The sequence below is a fragment of the Cricetulus griseus genome, chromosome 2 (genome assembly GCF_003668045.3).
Source record: "Cricetulus griseus strain 17A/GY chromosome 2, alternate assembly CriGri-PICRH-1.0, whole genome shotgun sequence".
Classification (NCBI taxonomy): Eukaryota; Metazoa; Chordata; class Mammalia; order Rodentia; family Cricetidae; genus Cricetulus; species Cricetulus griseus.
The window spans coordinates 212,587,293-212,610,705 of record NC_048595.1 but is presented as its reverse complement, the minus strand read 5'-3'; the positions used below and the strand labels follow the sequence as shown (position 1 = coordinate 212,610,705).

The 23,413-nt window shown below is 43.0% G+C and overlaps 1 protein-coding gene across 1 annotated transcript; it reads right to left on the bottom strand.

Moving 5' to 3' along the window:
• Window positions 1-598: 598 nt before the first annotated feature.
• Slc39a6 (solute carrier family 39 member 6) lies at window positions 599-23,105 on the bottom strand. The gene is made up of 10 exons (XM_027400588.2): window positions 22,847-23,105; window positions 20,479-21,276; window positions 18,912-19,095; window positions 17,685-17,854; window positions 15,878-16,096; window positions 9,349-9,454; window positions 6,117-6,494; window positions 4,574-4,654; window positions 2,855-3,045; window positions 599-1,799 (listed from the first exon to the last, which is right to left on the bottom strand). The coding sequence occupies exons 2-10, from the start codon at window positions 21,265-21,267 to the stop codon at window positions 1,647-1,649; spliced, it is 2,271 nt and encodes a 756-aa protein (XP_027256389.1). The 5' UTR covers window positions 21,268-21,276; window positions 22,847-23,105; the 3' UTR covers window positions 599-1,646.
• Window positions 23,106-23,413: the final 308 nt, after the last annotated feature.

Sequence of the window (23,413 nt, the reverse complement as noted above, 5' to 3'; positions counted from 1 at the left end):
TGTTGGAGTATGCACACCCATGTGTGTGGAGGCCAGAGCATCAGGTTCCCTGTTCTATAACATTCTGCATTATTCCCTTGAGACGAGACTCTCTCTTACTGAAATTGTTTGGCTAGGTTGGTGGCCAGCAAACTGAAGTAACCTTGCTGTCTCTGACCCTTGCACCGCTGGGGTTACACAGAGTATACTGCCATGCCTAGCTTTTTATATGGTGCTGGGGCCGTGAACTCAGTTCCTCCTGCTGTTCAGTAAGGGTTCCAACCCACATATCCATCTCTCCAGTCCTCAGACATCTCAACTTCATAGAAATGAAGAACGGGTGGGTAGGAGGAGAAAGGGAGAAGTTTTGTGTTGAGACAGGGTCTTACTATGCATCCTGGCTAGCCTTGTATTTATAGAGATCCACCTGCCTCTGCCTCCTAAGTGCTGAGATTAATGGCCTGTGCTACTAAGCCAGGTTGGAAGTTTTTAATGGGTTTAGTTTTCACTTTGCAAGATGAACAAGTTCTGAAGACAATGTGGACAGACTCAGCACTCCTCAAATGCATGCTTAACAGTGGGTAAGATGGTGAGATGAAAGAGAACACAATACTTGACATTGAGTTGACAATTTTATTTTCTTAAGAAACATCTAGACAGTGCTACAGACAGCCCTAATGCATCTACAATGCCATACATAAAAGGACGGTTGCTTACAATGACATTTTAAAGCACTGAAAGAGAGCAAGTGCTTTTTGAATCCAAGAAGTCAAAATATATTCAGAATGGGTCTTAACGTCCTCACATGGATCAAGGTTTTAATACCTGCCATTTGGGGTCCTAGACAACCAGAACACACAATCACGTAACTTTGAGTGTAACATCCGTTGGTGAAAACCAAGTCTTCTGGTGACACACGCTAGTTACTCATCTGGCCTATCTCCATACACAGATTTAAAATCCTAGTTTCTGTCAACTGACACATTGTTTGGATTAACTAAATACATTTAGACTTCTCTATTATACAAACAAACAAATATATAACCAAATTAAGTGTATCAAAGTGCTGACTGTTTTTACAGGAACATTAACAATCTGACAGATGTTCACAAATGTACTCCACACTAAATATGTCCCTTTACACATCTAGAAACTTCCCTCTCTACATTATAACCAATTTTTCGAGTTTTCTAAGCAATGGACACCTCTCCAGCCCTTCAGATCTTCTTTCCTCCTATTTTTTAGTTACACTCAGTCCAAACTGTTGGCATCTGTGGCTCTGCACCCATCCTTCCTCACCACTAACAGCTCTGCAGGGGTCTAACTCCAGCAGGCAACTAATATTAAAGTTGTACAAAAGAGTATTAAAGATACTTTCTCTAAAAATACACAGAACATGTCATGCCAAAACATACAATAAACTGGTAATACTGGTGAATCGCACATAGAATTTATATTTCCAAAACAGAATAACTTAAATATTAAAACGTACCTTTATGTTTCCCAACGTAACTGACTTTATAAGCATAGTAAATGGCAAAATTTGATACAAAAATCACAAAATCCACTAGTTTTACATGCTGTGTATCACAGCATATGAACATATTTCTGTCATCTACTCCAACTACAAACAGCAGTGCTTGTCTATGCTAGGGCTTAGAACCTAATTAGAAATTTATACGAAACACAATTTTATGTTCAAATATGGAAATGAGTAACATAATTCCGAAACCCAGAAGTATCCCAGCATTCTGCAGGAAGAAATATCCCCAACGGCTGCATCCGTGATCACTAGCGTCATTGTGCAGCATCTCAGGCACCTGAATGAGGCAAAAACAACAGTTCAGCTTTCAGAAGTACAGACGAACTCTAGAAGAATCTGTAGGGCAGTGTTGATTGGGGCTGGATAAAGTATGGATCAGTTCCCAAGAACCCAACTATTACATGCGCACTGACTCTGGTAGGGCACAGACTTGAGCATGTCCTAGCAGCAGACTATGACAATGACTACTATTGTGAGATTTTGAGCAGGTACTGTCTGCATTTTCAGGTTCACCTCTAGAATTTTTTGTTTTTCCCCATGACAGGGTTTCTCTGTGTAGTCTTGGCTGTCCTGGAACTCGATCTGAATACCAGACTGACCTGGAACTCAGAAATCCACCTACCTCTGCCTCCCAAATGCTGGGATTATTTATAGGTGTGTGCCATCACTGATCAGTGTAAAGTTCACTTCTAAGGCAGAGAAGGGAACTCTCATCCTACTTAAAATACAAGTTTAGCAAGATTTCTTCCTAGGTGGACTTGGTGACAAAAGAATTTTACTTTGTCAATAAGGGAATATTAAGCATAGCCTGTTGACAACATTGGCTTGGGCTGGGTTTACTTTGAGCTTATAGACAGTTCAGGGCCTAATTCTACTCTGAAAGGTAAAACAAGGAGATGAGTTTTCATGTTTCCTGGAAAACCTTGGGTAGGAGAAAGGTGTGTAAGCGACCAACAGTGAAAACAATGAACTCAAAGGGTACTTACACTCTTAACTCTCATCATTCGGGATCCAGAGTCCCTTTTCATCACTGAAACCTAATACCATTTTTGCAATGAATTTTTTAAAAAAGATTGGTTTTTATTTATGTATATGTGGGTTTGTGCTTGTACACTGCCTGCAGAAGCCAGAAGAGGGGGTCAGATCCCCTGAGGCTGGAGGTACATGGAGCTGACATGTAGGGTGTGTGTGCTGGGAACCAAACCCTAGTTCCCCTGGAACAGTAGTATGTGCTCTTAGCAGCTGAGCGCTCTCTCCAGACCCTGCAATAATTTTTTACTGAACACTTCCTATATTACTTAGTCAATACCCCCTTATTTCTTGGAAACTTACCATGTCAACCAGAGCGACATACATGAACAAGCCAGCAGTAAGCGCAAATATCCACATAGAAACATTTTCAGCATAATGTCCAATGAATATTCCTGTTGCCATTCCAAGATACGCCAGCATGGCAGACAGGGCATTATAGAGAACAGCCTGCTTGACAGTCATGCCAGCCTTTAGCAAAACAGCAAAGTCACCTGAAACAAAAACAAACAAACAAACAAAAAATCACAAGGGCAAAGTCACTGAAGATATTTTATCCAACATCTCTGAAGGCTTCTTCCATGTCAGTGATGTCTATTGTATTCTTGTACTGTCTTTAAGGGGGTTGACAGCGGAGGTGCAGGCAGGAGCATCAGTTCAGTTATCCTGAGCTACCCAGTAAGCTTGAGGCTAGCCTGGGCTACATGAGACCCAATCTCAAAAACACTAAACCAACAACAAAACAACTGGCAATAGAGGGGAGATGCAGAACTCACATGATCAGTAATTAATAAAGGCAACCCCTAACAAGAGCTCCTGAGTCATGGAGATGGAAATGGTTAAACTTCCCAGGGTAGGAAGAACTGAGAATGAGGAATGAAAGGGAGACACAGGCACACTTTAGCATGTGTCAGGTAGATAGATGGGAGGCCTTCTGAATGACTACATACATGCCAAGGAACAAAAGTGAAAATAGTGTCAGAGTGTTTGTGAATGAACATGTGCCCACGAGAGGAGTTACCAGGACATGAACTGGAAACCAAACAATGGAGGAAGTTCTCAAATTGTAGAACAAATAGAAGTACAACTCATTGACTCCTTTCCTTCAGCTCTAAGACATTACATCTGTGTGCCTGTGTATGCGCATGCACGTGCACACAAGTGCTTGGGTATGCACCTGTGTACGAAGGCACTCCAGGTCAAATGTGAAGGTCAGCTTTCCTGCCTTGATCATTTCCACCTTACTGCTTTGAGGTAATCTCTTACTGAACCTTGAGCTAGGCTGGCAGTCAGCAAGCCCCAAAGAGCCTCCTGTCTCCATCCTCCAAAGCACATGTTACAGGAACACACCCGAGTGCTGGGATCTGAACTTGGGTCCTCATACTTGCACAGCAAGTGCTCTTAGCCACTGAATCATCAATCCAGAGTCTGTTTTTGTAGGTGGTACTGGGAACTAAATCCAGGGTGTCATGTAGTCCAGGCAAGTGCTCTACCATGGAGCTACCTACTGCACAATCTAGACCCTCTTCCTGAATTCCTGACTGAATTTAAGAAGTGTTCCCATATATGCTGTAGTTCTTTCTTGGGGGTGGTGGTAGTGGTGGGAAACAGGGTCTCATGTAGCCCAGCCTGGACTTAAAACTATGTGGCTGAGGATGACCCTGAATTCCTGATCCTCCTGCCTTTACCTCCCAAGTGCTGGCATGACAGTCATGCATACTCTATTGTAGGACCACAACCACTCATGTCCCCAGTGTGCTAGCACAGGAAGAGACTTGGTAAAGGATGGATACAGCAGAGGCCCAGGTACTGCTGGACAAACCCATACAGGCATCATGTACTTGTAGGGTCAGAATTCTGGCTGCAAACAATTTTGTGTCCAGTGAGAAAGAAGGGCAGTTAGATGAGCAGACAGTGGGAAGGCCTCAGGCTATGAAGACGCCACTAGAGGGCTCCTTAGCTGAGCCCTGAGAGCAGCACAGTTCATTCCCACAGCAAAAGCAGTCCACACGCTCCTCTTACCTAGTTCATGAGGCAGCTCATGACAGAACACAGCAACAGAGGTGCTCAGCCCACTGGACAGGCCCTCAGTGAAAGCAGCACCTGTGTAAATGAAGCCAAGAAAGGTTGGGCGGGAGGCTCTGAAACATTGTCAGTGCACAAAAATGATGGAAAAACAAGGACATTAAATTTTGGCTGTGTATAAACACCATCTCCCCAGCTCAACCTCTATATTCTTACTAAGAAAGTTACAAGCTGGGCGTGGCAGCACATATCTTTAATTGTAGTACTTGCAGGAAGGGGCAGCCTGGTTTACATAGGGACCTCCAAGTCAGCCAGAGCCACACAGAAAGACCCTGTATCAATATATAAATACGTATTTAATGTTTATCAAAATTAAATACGTGTTTATATATTTATTTTACTTGTGTGCAACTATGGTACTTGGGAGGTCTGAGGACAACTTTCGGGAGTTGGGGCTCTCCTTTCCTCACGTGGATGCTAGGGATGGAACTCAGGTAGGCAGATTTGGTGGCAAGTACTTTTTACCTCCTGAGACATCTCACTGGCATCAACCTCTATCTTCTTTATAAGAAATCTCATTGGGCCTAAATTTCCTTGGGAAGCACAGGCATATGTGATGGGGAAGGAAAGGTTCAACTGTCTAGCAATGAGCCAATATCTACAAACTGGAGAAGGGACTGCTATCATATAAATCACTGAACTGAGAATATGAACTAGATTAGAGGAATGCCCTCTGCATTCAGAAGTGTACAAGTGTTCCACTGGCCTCAGAAGAATTCATGATGTCACCAGACTTGTGTACATGCATCCTTTTACCATTCCACAAGGAGACTCAAGTCAGAGCTCCTCCCATTTAAAAAGCTAATTCCTTCTGCTGACCAATTGCCTGCCAGCTGTGCACTGGGGCATTCCTCCTGTGTCAGCCTACGCAGACCATGGAAAGGAGAGCAGACCCTCAGCAGACCAAGCCCTGGCTGAAATGCAGCACTCCCTCCTCTATCAGCTTCAGCTGCCTAGTTCCTAGTGTTTTCACATTTTGTGCCTGGAACTCTCAATTATGGTACAAGGATTTAACTTTGCATTTTTCTTTGGTTAGAGTAGCTGGGGTTACTGGATCCATGTAAATTCCTTCAGCAGAGAAAAGATGTGAACTCAACAGGGAACATGGATATACACTGGATGCCTCATTCATGTTTGAACCATGATCTGAAGACCTCATGGATAAGAATAACAATTTGTTGTTTGTGATGCAAGAGCTGGAACCCAGGGCTCATGCATACTATATAACTGCTCCACCACTGGGGTAGAGCCCCAGCCCAAGAACAACTATTGCTAAGTGCAATTTAGGCACATATCCTAGATTTATTTGTAACCCACATTTAATAAGTACTTCATTGTCACAAAGTAAACAAAAAAATATTTTGATAATTTTGGAAGTCAACATCCTCACCTAAACTAACCAATTTTTTGTTAAATTTGAATGAGCATTTAATGTGCTATTCTAGGCCAGCCGCCAAGGACCAGCTATGCAGCAGCATACCAATCGCAAGGCCGTCACTGAAGTTGTGCAGCCCATCGCCCATGATCACCATCCAGGCCAATGTCGCAATGCCGGCATCCTTTAGCTCCTCTCGAGAATAGCGCTGGCTGTGGCTGTGGGGGTGGTGGTTCTGGTGGTGGTGGTGGTGCAGAATGTGATGGTAGTCGTGATGGTGGTGAATGAGGTCATCTGACTGGCCCAGGGTATCATGGAAGTGTGAATGGCACTTGTTCTTGCAGCCCCTGGGCACGTATTCATTGTAGACTTCTTGTGGGTGTGCATGGGCTATCATGACCTCTTCCTCTTCCAACATTGTTGGCTGCTGGGAATCAAATGGCGAGGGCTCCTGGGAGTCTGCCTGGAGATAGCTTTCAGGTCCTAGGGATGAACACAAAGAACACTGGGACCAAACGGAAAGGCTTTGCTGATGTCCCACTGATGACTGAGCATCTCAGGACCCAGTGGCTCTCAGCTCTCCCTGCAGATAAAGCAGCAGAGCGCTGCTGATGAGGAATGCCAACAGGCTCTGTGGCATTCTTCAAAGGGAAATATATCATATGTTAAGAAGGATTTCAGCTGGGCGTTGGTGGCGCACGCCTTTAATCCTAGCACTCGGGCGGCAGAGGCAGGCATATCTCTGAGTTCGAGGCCAGCCTGGTCTCCAGAGCAAGTGCCAGGGTAAAAACCCTGTCTCAAAAAACCAAAAAAAAAAGGGGGTGGTTTTCAAGTGCAGTTCTAGCACTAATGAGGCTGAAGGATTACTTGAGCTTAGAGCTTCAAGATTAACCCAAGCAACACAGTAAGAGATCCTATCTCATAAAATAAAAGGGTTTAATTTTTAATTACATTCATTTTAGCATGCTCGCAAGTTGGCACATGGCCATGGCATATATGTGAAGGTCAGATGACAACTGTCTGGAGTTGTCTTGCCTTCCATTAAGTGGGTCGCAGACTGAGGATTGAACTCAGATAATCAGGTTTGACATCCAGCACCCTTGTTAGCTAAGCTACCCATCTCACTGGCCCTATTTCCTCTTAGTTCTCCCCTTTTTTCTCCCCCTTAGTTTACTAATGACCATTTTTTATTTGCTTTTTCTGTTTTTCAAGACAGGGCTTCTATGTGTAAAAGCTCTGGCTGTCCTGGAACTACCTTTGTAGACCAGGATGGCCTCAAACTCACAGAGATCAGCCTGTCATTAATCCAGCTTAATGACTTATTTTTAATTACAGAGAAATTCTCAAAATTGTAGATGCAAGTTGATTTAAGACTGGTTAGAATATGATTGTTCTCAAAATGGTAAAAAGCTAGTGACTTTTTGCTCATTTATTCACTTTTTCTAAAACATGATTACTACTAACAGTGATATATGTATGGGTACTTTTAAAAATTTAGAAACTGAAAATAAAAATTAAAAACATCTCTATCAAATTGTCCACAGCCCATCTGAAACTCAGTCCTCTTCAGATACACTCTGGTCTGCCCTCCCTCTGTGTCAGTGCCAGGACCTGTAAAGGGAGAGATGAGGGGACGGCATCGCAACACATCCAAGCTTCACAGTCAGGATGCGAAATGCAGAATTCCAGCTTCCAAAATTATTTGCAGCGCCTAGGCGACTGCCCTGTGAGCCATGACAGTGACTTTAACACAGTCCTCTGGGTCAAGAAAGGGATGTGTGCAGTGAACACATTTTTCCATTCCAGTTTTTTTTTTTTTTTTTAAACATGCATTAGTATTTTGCCATGGGTTTCAGGTCCCCTGGAACTGGAGTTATAGACTGTTGTGAGCTGCCATGTTGGTGCTGGGAGTTGAACCCAGGTCCTCTAGAAAAGCAGCTGGTGCTCTTAGTTTCTGGGTCATCACTCCAGCTGTTCCAGCTGTTCTGGCAGAAGGATACAGGGAAACATTAGAAAACATCTGCCTTCAAGAAGTTAGTTGACTCTGTGATACAAGTATGCATTTGTGACAATCCCTAAAACTACACTTTAAAACTATGACTCTAAATGAGTAGAAAGCACACACACAAGTCTCTTTCATTGACTAAGAGGAAGTTCACTTGTGTGTCTGTAACAAGGGTACTTCCCTTCCCAAAGACTCAGCACCCATTAAGATTTCACTGGAACCCAACGTGATGTGAAACATTCACCAGGGTCTCATGATCTCACTCCGGTTCAGTTCTCACTTCAGAAGGAAGTCACTGTATTCACATCAAGTTCCTGGAGGCACAGCTGGGAGAACACTGAGGCTTGAAAGCCAGACCCCCAAGACTGAGCTGTTAACAACTGATGGTCCCTCACAGCAAGAGGCATTGGAGAGCTTGTTGGCCTCTTGCCTGAGATTCCGGCCATTTGTATGTTACTCTATCCTAATTGCATAGTCTTATGATCTCTGGGAGAGGGAAGTATATGGAGGGTGGAAAGTTAACTGAAGGGAGACTCCATCTACTCAGTGATGCTGAACAGTCATCCATATTGAGTGAGATTTTTGGGTGGTATGGATGCTTTGGGACCACCCATGTTCCTATAAGCCAAATAAGTTCATTAATTCCCCAAGTTATGCTATGGTGAAACCATACTTGGGTTTGTCATTGGTGCTGTCTTGGGTGGGTGGGGAGAGCAGGCATTTGTTTCTATTTCCCCAGGGAAAGAATTCATCAAACAGACATTCACACAAGAACCCTCCAGCAGTGATTGCTCTGTGGCAGTTCCTATGACTCAATAAGAAGCGTGGAGGAAGACCTTCGGCACACTGACCCACATACGGCCACAGCCAACACCTGCACCCAAGAACTCAGTTCTGTATCTTGTAGCAAATAAACAGGATTTCTGTTTGTGTCACATCCTGAGTTGTCCTCAGGAGACTACGTGCTTAGAGGCCTGAAGAGCACTCAGCCTGGGCCACAGCTGGGGTCTCTGCTGCATGTGCCTCCTTCTCCCTCCCCTCCTCACTTCCACAGTGCCATGCTCATTTCCTGGGCACCAGCCACCCAAGCCTGTGGATCCCAAGCCTGCTGAAAACTAACTGTTACATTAAGCCTCTCCTTAGACATTTGAATCCTGCCTCTCAGGTGGCTCCCAGCCTCAGTGCACATCCTCATCTGAGCATTCTTGAGATAATCTTTAAAAATCATAAGATACTTTAAGAAACAAACTAACAAACAGGTCACAGCCCCATCCCTTCCAAACACTCCCAGCTGCCCTGTGTCCCAGTGCTGCTTGGTTTTGGAAGACTTACGTTCACCTGCATCCACCTTCTCCTCAGTTGTGGAAAGCTGAGATTCGTATTTGGACAGCTGCTTCTTTATCTCCACATCCTCATCATTTTCAGGTTTCTTTTGATTCTGAAACATTCAGGAAGAACAACATTTTGAGATAGTTGATTTGCTTACGTAGACAACTTTCAATACAGCTGGGGCTGTAACGCAATGCTAGAGCACATGCCTAACATAGTGGGGACCCTGGGTCCAACCCCTAGCAGTACAGCCAATCAAAGACTAGACAAACAAAAGACAGAGAAGGCAACAGAGCTGACACACCTAGCTGAAATAAAAGCCATCCAAGGACTGGGCCTAGACTTGTTTAGCACCTAGTATGGTCTGTTGGCTGTAATAGCTATCAAAAAGGCAAAGAATGCCCAGATCTACAGAAATATCAGTTAATCTTCCCGTGTGACCTACACCAGCTACTGTAGTGCAGGCTCATGTGGTCATTGTTAGAAATGCACATCTTGGGGTACAAGAGGACAGACAATGATGCGGAACGTGGACTTTACTTAGATCTGGGGTGATTCATCCCTATGTCAAAACTGACAAACTCTACCTGTGTTATGCATTTAGGGCCAGTTACAGCCATTTCCTTCAAGCTTGCTTATCTCTGGGCTACTTCTTGGACATAGAAATGTACATTTTCATTTTTTTTTGTTATGAAGAGTAAAGTATTTTTCCTTTGTAAAATAGCACTAACATTTAAAAAAAAAAAGATTTAGTTTTCGTTTCTCTGTGTGCATGTGTGAAGGGAAGCCAGGTGAGGGCACTGGAGCTAGAGGTGGCTATGAGCGGCCTGAGTAGGTTCTGAGACCCAAACTCAGTCTTCTGCAAGAGCAACAAAGCTACCACTGGGCCATATTTCTAGTCTGAGCAACATTTATGTTGTAGAGGTCTCACTGAACAATCAAGCCTGTGCATTATTTATTTATGTGGAAGACAGTATTTTTAATCATAGAAATTATCACACAAATAATATTTATTATTTGCATTACATTTAAATGAGCAAGACACAGTCACTACTGTCCTGCAGCTGTTCCCCAGAGGACAGGAACTTTAAGGCAGATAAGGATCATGCAATTCTTTGCCTATAATCATGGACACATTTGATAAAAGAAAACCACAGGGTGCTATCAGAGTGTTTAACAAGACATGAAGCAGTTTCAGGACGTGTTCTTCAAAAATGCAGCACTTCAAACAAAATGTAAGGGTGAGCAGAACTTTGGAGTGAAGGATAGGGAGGCAGTATTGTAGGGAGTTTTTAAAGTGTGAGGGAAGGTCCCCAAACAGCAAAGATCCATTTCTTGCGTGGAACTAAAATAGTCTGAGAAGACCCTCTCTCTAGAAGGTGGTTGGGTTAGAGTTAAAACTGCAGGCCAGGTAACTCAGAGCATGCTATCTACAGAGTGGCATCTTTCTACAGAGCAATGGGAAGTCACTGGAGGATTCTGAGTAGAGGTGTAGGGCACAGCCTGCTCTCTATCAATAGAGTCTATGTGGACAGGCTGGGGAGGAGGGGGAGACAGCTTAGGCCCAGGCAAGCATGACAGCAAAAATGGTTGGGGAAACGGAAAGACTGTGGACATATTGACCAAAGCTGGATCTGATAGAGACATTGGGGTGTCACAGTGATTGTTTGGTTCCCAGTGAGAGCTGTAGCTTTCATAGTTGGAAGGAGTTGGGAGGTCAAATTGCTGTGAAGGTCTCACTATACAGAGTGAGTGCGAGCAGTGACTAACTGGAATGAAGATTTCCCACTGACATGCTGCCAGGTAACTGACTACATCTGCCACACGACTGCTCTGAGGCACAGCTTGGACTCCTTAGGGAAAATACCCTCTTGCTTCTGACTCTCATTATACAGTAAGCATTTTTTTTTATACTTTAACTTTTTTTTCCATTCATTTATTTAGCTCATAAATAAAGTCATGCACAATTATGGTACATAATACAGTATGTTCACAATGCCATGGCTAAATTAAACCAATTAACATGTTATATCACACATATTCATCATTTTTGTTTTGAGAACACTTAAAGTATACTATCTCACAACTTTTAAAATATAGCATATTGTTATCAACCATATTTATCATGCTTTCAGTAGACCTCAAGACTTCACAGAGTCCATGCCTCTTGTCCAACTGCAGTTTTATTTCCTTAAACCAATCGTTTCCCCATTGTTAAAAGACCCACATTGAAGCCTAATAGCCACATTCTGCTCTCTGCTCCCATAAGTTCATTATTTCTAGGTTACACATAAAATTGAAATTGTGTGGCATTTGTCTTCCAGTGTGCCACTTTTTTTAAAATTTTTTTTGGCAAGCATATAACTTTACTACTTACTAAAGAAGAAATCAAATTTGCATGCACAGGTGAGCACTCACTGAAACCCCTTGTATTCATCACATATTTGAGTTTCGAGTTTCAATTCGCTTTTTTTTTTTAAGCATTTTTTTAAAACAAATTTTATTTATCTTTATAAGGGAAAAAAATTAAGTAGCACTAAGACCTGAATGATCTTTAAAAAATAAACCCAGCATTTTCTATGATAGGAACAGAACAGGTAATGTTTGCAGAACTCAGTGAGGACTATCTGGAGTACCTTTTGCTGTCTCATGTTTCCTCTATTCCCTAAGCATTCAACATCATCTACTACGTGCCAGACTCAAAGTGGGCAAAGAGAAGTGCACAGGACACAGACTGCCCGGACCTTCCTGATCACGTTCTATTGGATGTCTTAAAATAGAGACAGCCAGCTTCCCTGTGGTGATCCTCAGCAATAGGAAGATCACATTACGGCTGCACTTAAGGATACTGGCACAACACCCGGTCCACAGTTCGCTAATGACCGGTCACAGTTGGGAAATAAACTGGTGTATTTTACATGGTAGCCTGTCCTTTAGAGCCTTGTTATAGAGTGCCAGGATAAAGGGCAGTTAGGTAAAAGTTAGGTAAGAATTGAAAACTAGGGCTGATGAACTAGCACAGGGGATGAAAGACGCTTGCTGCCAAGCTTGAGTTCTATTCCTGGGACCCATATGGTATTAGGCTATTAACTCGCCCTCTTGCCTCCACATGTGTATCACAGCATGCACGTACATGCCCTCCCCCACCTTAATATAATTAAAAAATTTAAGCTAATTAAAGCAAAGATATTAGATATTAAACAAATTAAGGTGTTTGAAAAGAAATACACAGTCAGGAGTGGTGGTGCACACCTTTGAACCAGCACTTGGAAGGCAGAAGCAGGCAGATCTTTTCTGAGTTCAAGGCTAGCCTGGTCTACAACAGAGGAAATAAGACAGCCAGGGGTTACACAGCAAAATCCTGTCTTTAAAAAAAATTAAATAATAAAAAGGAACAGTAAAAATTAACCAAAACCTCACAAGCCCAAACTCCAAGTATCCTCTAGGTGAAAAGTGAACAAATTTTAAAATATTTTTACTTTTACTATTTCTAATTATGTGTATGTGTGTGTCTGTGTATGGGTATGTGCACATGAGTGCAGGTACTTACAGAGGCCAAAAGAGGGCACCGGATTCTCTGGTGTTGGAGTTACAGGTGGCTGGAAGCTGCCCTATATGGATGCTGGAAAACAAACTTGGGTCCTCCTTAAGAAAGTATATATTCTTTCTTTCTTTCTTTCTTTCTTTCTTTCTTTCTTTCTTTCTTTCTTTCTTTCTTTCTTTCTTTCTTTCTTTCTTTCATTATGTATACAGTGTTCTGCCTGCATGTGTGCCTACAGGCCAGGAGAGGATGCCAGATCTTATTACAGATGGTTGTGAGCCACCATGTGGTTGCTGGGAATTGAACTCAGGACCTCTGGAAGAATAGCCTGTGCTCTTAACCACTGAGCCATCTCTCCAGCCCCGAAAGTATATATTCTTAATGTACTCTCTAGCTCCATGATCATATTCTTAAAGCTAAGAATAATTTCAAAGGATATAAAGAAATAGGACATTTCTTTCAACCAGTCTAAGTGTAGCAATGAAAACATGGATCATGATTTTAGACATTAAAATGAAGTGGCTGAGCTGGAGTTGGCTCGATGCTTAAAGTCATTTGTTATCCTTGCAGAGGACCTGGGTTCAATTCCCAACACCTGCATGGGGCTCACAACCACTTGTAAATCCAGTCCCAGGGAATCTGATGCCTCTCCTGATTTCCACAGGTACCAAGAAACATATGGTACATACATGCAGGCAAAATATTCATACATACAATATATAAAATCTTTTAAAAATTCAAAGAAATGAAAAGAATGAAGAAGCTATTCTTTCATTTGTATTCTTTTGAGACAAGGTCTCACATAGCTCAGGCTGGCCTCCTATTTGATATGTACAGGAGGATGACCCTGAGATCTTAATCCTCCTCCCTCCACCTTTCCAGGTGCTGGGATTACAGGCATATGACTCCATGTCTAGCACAGAAGGAAGCTATGTTTATTTAAGTCTTCCCTCAAAACTTGGGTCCACTAAACAGAAGGTTCATGTTTGAAATACATGATTTCTTAAAAATCTGTTTTTGTTTGTTTGTTTGTTTGTTTTTTGAGACAGGGGTTCTCTTGCAATAGCCCTGGCTATCCTGGAACTAGCTCTGTAGACCAGGCTGCCCTCAGACTGACAGAGATCTGCCTGCCTCTGCCTCCTGAGCATGCTACCACCACCTGGAAAATCTTTTTTGAAACAAGTGTCTCACTACATAGTTCAGACTGTCACGCAATTCATTTATGTAGTTCAGGCTGGCATTATACTTAGATACTCCTTCCTCCAACTCTATAGAGCATGAGGATTACAGGTGTGTGTCACCCTGCCCAGCCTACCATAGCAAAGTTTTGAGTGTGAAATCCCTCAGGGTAAACATTCATAGAATGGAGGTGGCAGCACTTCTGTTCACACAGTGCTAGTTTCCCACAGTGAGCCTGATGCTCAGTCAGGGCCAGCTATGCTTCACTTTCAGGCTTTTCCATGCCAGCCCTGCTGGTTGTATAATTGCACAACTTAATTACATGTTGGTCAAACTCCAAAATGACATGAGAATAGTTACTTCTGTGAACACAGAAGCTGAATGCATTTAAGATTAAAGGTAGGTTCTGACCAAAAAAAAAAAAAAAAAAAAAAAAAAAAAAAAAAAAAAAAAAAAAAAAGCTAATGTATGCAAGGTGTCCATGGTTTAAAATGTAATACTTTCAAAATCTAACATCTATGCTCAGACTAGCTCTACAAGTATGTAACCTCTTGCTCAATTTTAGAGGAACCAAAGTTGGAAATTATAGCTGGACTACAGCATTGGTATAAATAAAAAGACATTGGGCTCACTACTACCCACCCTTTAAAAAAAAAAAGTGTTGAATCAGTTGATAAGCATTTGTCTGGTTTTTATTTAAAAAAGTTTTGAGAGGCCAGGTGATGGTGTTGCATGCCTTTAATCCCAGCATCTGGGAGGCAGATCTCTGGGAGTTGGAGACCAGCCCAGTCAACAAAGCTACAAAGAGAAACCCTGTTTTGAAAAACTAAAAAAAAAAAAAAAAAAAAAAAAAAAAAAAAAAAAAAAAAAAAATTGGAGACAGGTCTTACATAGCCTACCTGGTCTTAAACTTGCCACATAGCTGAGGCTGGCTTTGAAGTGCTGAGATTACAGTCAGTCAGTGCCATGTTTGTTGTACTCATCATTTTAAGCGTTCTGCCAGTCTTTTGACTGAGCCGCCAGATCACATTAGATTAGAGGCAGACCACCTTATGATTCAAAGTATTATTATCAGAAATAAAGAGCCTCTACTTGGCTTCAGAATATTTTATGGTCCAATTTGCAAAGAATACATGTGTAAGTCACGATTCTTTGAAACACAACAGAACCACAGCTATACGGCAATTAATTTAAAACCAATACATACTAGTGATATATTCGTAACACTGTGGTCTCTAATACCAAGCCTCTGCTTTGGGTTCAGTTACATATGTACCCAGACCTTTAGCCTTTCTCTTCTTATTGTCCAAAAAAATACAATGAATAAAGATTGGAAACTCAGGATTGGGAATAGAAGATAGCTTGGTTGGTAAACTTATTGTTGTGCAACCATGAGGACCCGAGTTTAGATATCCAGAACCCCAAAACCACATGTGATGATGTGTGCCTGGGATCCTAGTGCTAGGGAAATAGACACGAGGATCCCCTGGGCTTCCTAGCCAAGCTGGCAAGCTCCAGGCTTGGCAGAGACCTGTCTCAAATAATAAGGTGGACAGTGACTAAAGAAGACACTGATGTTAACCTCTGACCTCTATTCGAACACATGTGCACAGAAGGCAGGCAGGCCAGCTGCTCTCTCCAGGGTTATCAAGATGCAGAATTTCTACATGAATACCTCTGGGGCTAAAAGCACCATAAAGGTATTGAATACCTCTCATATAAAGATTACAGATCTTGGGCCTAAGGACAGCCAGAATGCCACTCTAAGTAAGTGCCTGATGCATAGGAGGTCCTCAGTAACTGGAGCCTTACCTTTTTTTTCTTATCTTTAAATTGCTTGATCAATGTGAGTACGTGTTCCACAAGAAACATGAAATATAAGCCCCCGAGAGCTGTCAGACCTTTCCATGTGGAATCAAAATAGGTGCTTTCTTCTATGTTCTGAGCTGACAGGTGACTGAACAATGGACCTCTTTTCATTTCCATTGATGGTTCTTCGTGGCTATGACTGTGGTGATGACTTGCATGAGACTGAAAGTAAAAAAATAGTTTTTAGTCACAGTTTCATATGTCAGAAAAACTGCCAAATAGGAAGTCATTCAGAATTAAGCAATTAGTGGGATACTTTACAGTTGAGGAGATATTGAAAAAAATAAAGAGGATAGTGGGCAGCTAATTACCTAGCGCTTTGTGAATGCTACTGGGTCTGTTTGGTGACCACTATAACTTGAGTATTCTCAATGTCTGATACGTTACTATGGCCACAATAACATGGACTTCATACGCACACAGTATTTACTACTTACAGGTGCCACTTAGAGGCTCATACCAGGCTCATCAGATCATCAGATCAGTCCTGTGAGAAGCCTAGTCAGAGGGATGGGCCCTGCAGGTGGCTGAGCACCTGGATGCTGCATGTGTGACCTGCAGCAGAGTGTAGCAGTAACTAGCCAACGCTTCTTCTGATAGGAAACCAGCTGGGCGTTGCAGCATCCTAACCAATGCCATGGGGTCACCGCTATGCATAGGCCACTTCCCGCAGTTAGTACGCCTAAACACCTGTCATTTGGTAGTCAGAGAGACAACCACTCAGAATAGTTTTCATTGAATCCAACATGAGATTGCCAGTGTTCTAGGAAGGAGTTAACTTCTCCTTTCTACCAAACTGAAAATCTCTATGTTAAGTGTTGTTTTTTTCAGTGCTGTGTATTGAAGGCAGGGCTTTATTTTAGGCAAGTGCTCTACCATTAAGCCACATCTTCAACACTCTAAGAAAAATGAAAAAAGTGACCTGCAAATATTTCCTGCTTGTGACTTATCCCAAATACTTAATAAAAGATAAATTAACTTTATCAGATCTGTATATTGAATAATTCATGCCCGGTGGTAGTGGCCTTTAATTCTAGCACTCGGAGTTAGAGGCAGGTAGCTCTCTATGAGTTCAAGGCCAGTCTGGTCTACGGAGTAAGTTCTAGTACAGTCAGGGGGATACACACAAATAAACCCTGTCTGCAAAAAAAAAACCCCCCAAAAAAAACCAAAAAAAAAAAAAAAAAAACGAAAAAACAAAAAAAGACAAAAAGAAGAAGAAGAAGAAAAAGAAGAAGAAGAAGAAGAAGAAGAAGAAGAAGAAGAAGAAGAAGAAGAAGAAGAAGAAGAAGAAAAAGAACAAAGAAAAGTTCATTCTGGTCATGAAGTAGGACTCTCTAAACGCACAAATTCAACTCTGAAGGAAACCTCTATGTTTCATGGCCACTCGAACAAGCACACACTTTAAATCTGTGATAACAGCAGGAAGCAAGCAGCTCCCACTATGGCAGCTGTCACCATGCTTCAGATCTGTGCAGAATTTCTCTGCTTTAATTAGTGAGTTCAAAAAGCTTAGTCTAATTTGGTAGTCTCTAACAGACAAAAACAAAACAATAAAACAAAAGTCCTAACATCATGTATGAAAATCTTGTACAAGTTATCAAATAGACTATAAAATCAACTTTTCAAAACAAAAATTCTAACCTGATAAATACCAACACAAAGAGTCCGAGTGCAAACTCAATGCTTGTGCTTTCAATGTGTAAGGATAAAACACAACAGGAGACAATGGACATATCACAGAACTTACATGTGGGAGAAGATGTAACAGAGCATCTCCACTCAGAGTACCAACAGCCAGCGCCACGAGGAAACTCAGCAGAAACTTGAAAAACACCCGGTTCATGAGTGGCACCAAGATGACCCCCAGCAGAGACAGGAAACTGATGATGGAAATGGCTACGAAGCCACCAAGCCAGGCTGGCAAACCAATCAGAGCAGAGGGAAATCAAGTAATTTGTAAACGGAGAGGTTTCTGACCAGGGCATTAAACATCAGGCAAGCACAAAGCAGGCAAATTCAGGGCACCCTCGCCATAATTCTGCTGCAGGCCCAGATGGGGAACTTCATACACAAAGAGACTTCAAGGTAAGGAAGGGAACCTGGGGAGGGAAGGGGGATTTTTTTTTTTTTTTTTTTTGGAGACAGGATCTCACTATGTGGTCTTAGCTGGCCTGGAACTAACTCAGAGATCCACCTGCCTCTGCCTCCAGAGTGCTGGGATTAAAAGTGTGTACTACCATACTTGGCTTTAGTGGAAAAATCTTTAAATGGGGATTAAAAGAAGAGAAAAAGTTACAAGGATGAATGCTCCCTTACTTAGGATCCAAGTGGGCTTTCATTCCTAGAATACCTAAGTTACCAAACAGAAGAGGGAGGCAAACTAGGAACTAATTTCCTCAGTAAACAAAACATTTATTTCTTCTTCACTATGGCATTCTTCCCATTCCCCTTTCCCTTCTTTACTTTGAGACAGTCTCTTGTCTATGTAGATAGACCATGGTAGCTTTGAGTTCATAATCCTCCTATTTTAATGCTGGGATGGATTACAGTTGCTAGCATACAAAGCTTTATATGCTTAAAACGTATTTATTTTGTTCTTATGAATTTGTGTATGCTAGAATATATGTCTGTGTACCACATGCATTCAAGAGCCCTTGGAGGTTTGAAGAGGGCATTGGATCCCCTAAAGTGGAGTTACAGATGGTTGTGAGCCACCAGGTGGGTGAAAGGGACTGAACCATGTTCTAGGCAAGAGCAGTCAGTGCTGTTCAAAACCACTGAGCCATCTCCACCCCCAAGCCTTTTAAAAGGAGGCAAAAACACTTTTAAAATTTATATTCAGAACATTCAGGGCACAGAACAATTAAGATGTTGTATCTAGATCTACAATGAAAAAATAGCCTCAAATATAATAAGAAGTACAATATAAATATAGCCACTAAAAACTGTCCTTACATAACAAAGGCAGATTTACCTATTTGTAAAGAATAGGTCTTTTGAGGGATTTCCGCCTTCTTCTCACTTGCTGTATGAATCAGACAAGACCGAGCATCAATTTGATTGATGATGGCTGGGCAGAGATAGTTAAACTCTGTTGCATTCAACAGAATCTGGATGCTCATGCCATGGGATGTCAGCAGCTTTGTTGCATTGAAGCACTGAAGGAAACAAGGCAGTCAAAATCACAGAAGAAATTCCCACTAGGAGACTCCAAATGTAGTCTGACTCATCACCCTTAAGCTCTACCAAAGCTACTTTGTTGATAAAATTAATGCCAGTTAAAAATCTGCTTTGCTTTCGGCACTTTGGAATTTGCCTCTAGTAGCCTGAAGAAGATACTATGTTACAACGATGGTATGTCATTCTCCTCTGACCACATCACAAGTCACCAAGGGAGAAAACCTCCCTTGGAAGGAGCTTGGGGATAACTGGAGATTCACAAGCCTGTTAACTCATTGTACAAAGCTATTAAGGAAATGAGCTTTAATTTCGAAATGGGGTTCATTAGAGATTGAGAAATAGGTTTTGGGAATAATGCTCTCCGTCTCAGCCCAAACAAGCCCAAGACATGTTGCTCCTCCTGCTATGACACTACTTGCAAAAACGCAGCTCAGTTCTGTCTACATGCCTGGCAAGATGATTCTCTGCAATGAGCGATTTTTAAATTATACAGATGACTCTTGCAGAGGGCAACACTGGTTAATAAAACAAACCTGTCCCAGCAGGCAGATGTATTCAACAGTTTAATTGGATGACAAGCTTAGTTTGAAAGAGAAACTCTTTTATGCAATTTAACTACCCCCCCCAAATAAAGCTCATCTGGTTATAGTATCTGTATAGTATCTATTTCTCATCTTCTACAAAGATATTTTAGACTCTCACAATTCTTTACTAACAGTACTCAGAACAACTTCATTACCATTGTTGCATGGCTAAGACCATTCCTATGATTACTAAAGACTTCATAGTCACACACTGGCTTGAATGAAGTACCTACATTCTGCTCATTAAAGACTAATAACGAGTGGTTTTTTTTTTTTTTTTTTTGCCTGATACTCATTAGCCAAAGTAAATTATGTAGCACTGACAAGTTTATTCTAGAAAAACACATGATCTGGGAATTTCACTACCCAACATTCTCAGTCCATTTTGTTTTAACTTCAATTACTCCACAAGCCACTGTTAGATCTTTTGTGCCAAGGAGTGATACACAGGTGTCCTTGCGTTTTTCAGCACCTTAACCCGATTTTTCAGATCCCACTTTGTCTATATATTATTACTATTTATCCTTAAACTTTCTCCACAATCAACCTTGGCTTCTTTCTATAGTTATAACAAACTCTGCACCAGAAAAGCTCAGCAGGCAGGACTATTATGGACAGCTGGCTCTCAAGTATGTTTACAACAGTCTGCACACTATGGCCAAAGCCTTGCTGAGAAGGAAGAAAAGCTCCCCTCTTACAACAGCTGTTTTATTTTTATTTTACTCATCCCTGGAGGGAAAAATAAGTGCATTAAATACTGCACAGCATTTATCTTACCTCCTGAATATTGTCATTTGTGTTTCGGGAATACATAAAGCTCTTCCTAGGCTCACTCAGAGACTCGTTACTTTTCCTACTAGCTAGCCGGCTCAGTCGGCCCACTCGGCTCTTCTCTGTGATGCTGGGTGGGGTAGAAGGGTTTGCATCTTTGGGACGTTTCCCCTGTTTCGGAGTCTCTACTGTTTCTAGAAAGCGAGTTCCTTCAGAGACAGCATTGTACACAGCTGAGGTCACTTCACTTGCACTCACACTCTCCTTGACGTTCCTTCTACCATTCACATGCTCTAGTGGGCGAGAGCCTTTTCCTTGGCTGGTTCTAGGAGTTTTACCTGAACTATCAGAATCATGATCTGGGCAGGCTTTCCGATTGTTTTTACCACCCGCAGCATGACTGCGGTGAGAATGGTGGTCATGGTCAGTGTGGTGGTCATGGTCAGAGTGGTGGTCATGGTCAGTGTGATGGTCATGGTCAGGGTGGTGGTCATGGTCAGGGTGGTGGTCATGGTGGATGTGGACTCTTTTAATCTTATCTATGCCTATGTTCTGAAGCAATTTTCTGAACCCTTCAACCGACAAGGAATCATTCTCTCCATAGCGGTAGAAAAGCTGTTGCAGATGATGCCGTTGCATGGTAACCGCCAAGTCCACGTTGATGCCAGATTCCCAATTTGAATTAATTTTATCAGTGGTCTGAGAGAAAGCAGCTGTTGATTGTAGTTCATGAAGGGGATTCATGACCCAAAGGGCAAAGATCAAGATCATGATTACAGATAAATTCCTGGCCATAGCACTTTCCTAGAAAAGATAAGGGGGAAAATTCTTTATCACACTTCTAAACCAATTTAAGAAACTTCATGCTGAAAACTGATGCCTAATTAATTACACCATCGACACAGCACTATTTGTTCTGACCAGGATAGGATGAGGGACTTCTGAGATATGGAGAACTAGGAGCCTGGGGTTCCTCCTGCATGCTAAAACACCTGAAACAAATGCAGGACAGTCATGTGCAAAGAGACAGTAATTAGACCTGCAAGAGCAACAGCAGGAGGAAAAGATTCATGTGCTCACAGGCACTCTGTCAGCTTCTCACTCAAAACCAAATCTAAGCGCTTCTATCATCACTTCATAATTAGAAAGATAGTCAGAAAAAGTAGAAACATCAGTCGAAACTGACACTGAATTTTTAAAAACCGTTTTATTTACCTTGGACATACATCCATGTCCTTTATTCCCACCCTACATGATTCTTCCAAGTCTTTGTGTGAATCACATTATTTTCTATCCATCTTCAAACAGATTGGAACACACTCACAGGAGATCTCCACACCCCCACTCAGCAATGAATCAGACCCAATTTCACAGTGTATCCAGATTTCCCAAGGCGTCTGAATGACTGAATAATAGTTCTTTGAGCGAAGTAAACTCTGCTTCATGGAAACGCACTACATTGTTCTTCAGTTGCTACACATTAGCTAGAGAACACTATCTCATAACGTTTGGACTCAAGGCCTATGCCTGAAGAGGAGTCCTCACTCCTTTTCAAGTGGAGCTTGAAAAGCAGAATTCACTTAAGCAGTATAGTACAGTCAGACCTTTGGACGGATGCTAAACCCATGTCTCTAGCAAAAGACGCTGAGGGATTTTGAACTATATAGAAGCAATGGGCAACAGACTACCATTTTCCAGGCTGTTTCTTGGCAGGTTCTCACGTTCATGACTTCATCTGAAAAGCCGGTAATATCTATTTGCAAGGACGACTACACAGTGGAAGTGCTTGTTAAACTCCCCTGTTGCCCAAGTGCTGATTATCATACTAGGCACCCAAATAAATGGAGGCAAACACAACCAGATAGGACCAGACTCCTGCAAACAATCTCGGAGCCTCACGTTTTGAGAATTCATGTGATAGGCAAAAAAGGCTCAGGAAGAAATCATTCCCAGGGGGAGACGCGAGTCATCAGATGGGTGGGGCAGATCTGGCCTTGAGACAGAGAGGAAGATGCGGAAGGCGAGAGACCAGTCCCCAGCTCTCCTTATAGGCCAAGTCTGCCTGTGTGGAAGAAACAAACCGCAAGAGGCCTTGAAAAAAGGGGCAGTGGAGAAAACGGAAAAGCGCACAAAGCTTGCTTTTGAGGGCTCCTGTAAGGAAACGCGTTAGTAGCTTCTTTGAATGCGGGTGAAAAGTTAAACCATCGTAGCAAGTCCCTAGTTTTGGAGCAGCTACCAAGGGCGAGTGGTCTCGAGGCGAGGCCCTCGCAGCATCCCTTCCCCGTTGCCCTGCTTGGCTCCAGTATCCCTTCTCTGTGGATCCGGGCCTGCGGGGCTCCTTTCTGCCGCCCCGCTGCAGTCGTGTGGAACTCACCTCTCCCGGTGTCCCGCCGCCGGGTTCCGCGTGCTGGTTCCCCGAGGGCGGTTCGAGGGGGCTGAGAACCAGGCTGGCTCCTGTTTCCGAGAAGCCTTTACAGGGCGCGGAGCAGCGGCGGAATCATGAGCCCGGCCACCCCTCGGCCCCAGGTTGCCGCGCCTCCTCCAAGCAGGACAATCGGTAATTACCGCCGCCTCCCGCTGCTAGTACCGTGGCGCAGGCGCAGTGCAGCTCCGGAGCCCCGTCTGCAAAGACCGATCCGCTTTTCCGCGTGTTCTCAGACGCCACGGGCGCGCCGCGATGGAGGGCGGGCGCGGGTCCTTTCCTCGCGCCCTTCTGCTCCACCGCCAGGACCGCTGCCCAGTCGGGTCCGCTGTGGGCAGCCGGGCGGATAGAACCGCCCCTGACCACGAGCTTCTTCGAGAACGCCCCGCGTCCAGCGGTCGGGCCTGGCTTGCGCGCAGAGAAGCGGTGGAAGAGATGCGCGTGGCTAGCAGAGGCTACGGGGAAGAACCACGCCAGCAGACGGGGGCGTGGCTGGGAGGCGTGGCCTGAGGGCTGGGA

Coding starts and splice junctions, on each gene's coding strand:
- Slc39a6 (XM_027400588.2), bottom strand. CDS start 21,267: ATGGCCAGGAATTTATCTGTAATCATGATCTTGATCTTTGCCCTTTGG. Junction 9,455..15,877: donor TTAAAGATAAGAAAAAAAAG/GTAAGGCTCCAG, acceptor TGAATGTTTCAG/AATCAAAAGAAACCTGAAAA. Junction 1,800..2,854: donor ATGTCGCTCTGGTTGACATG/GTAAGTTTCCAA, acceptor TGCCTCATTCAG/GTGCCTGAGATGCTGCACAA.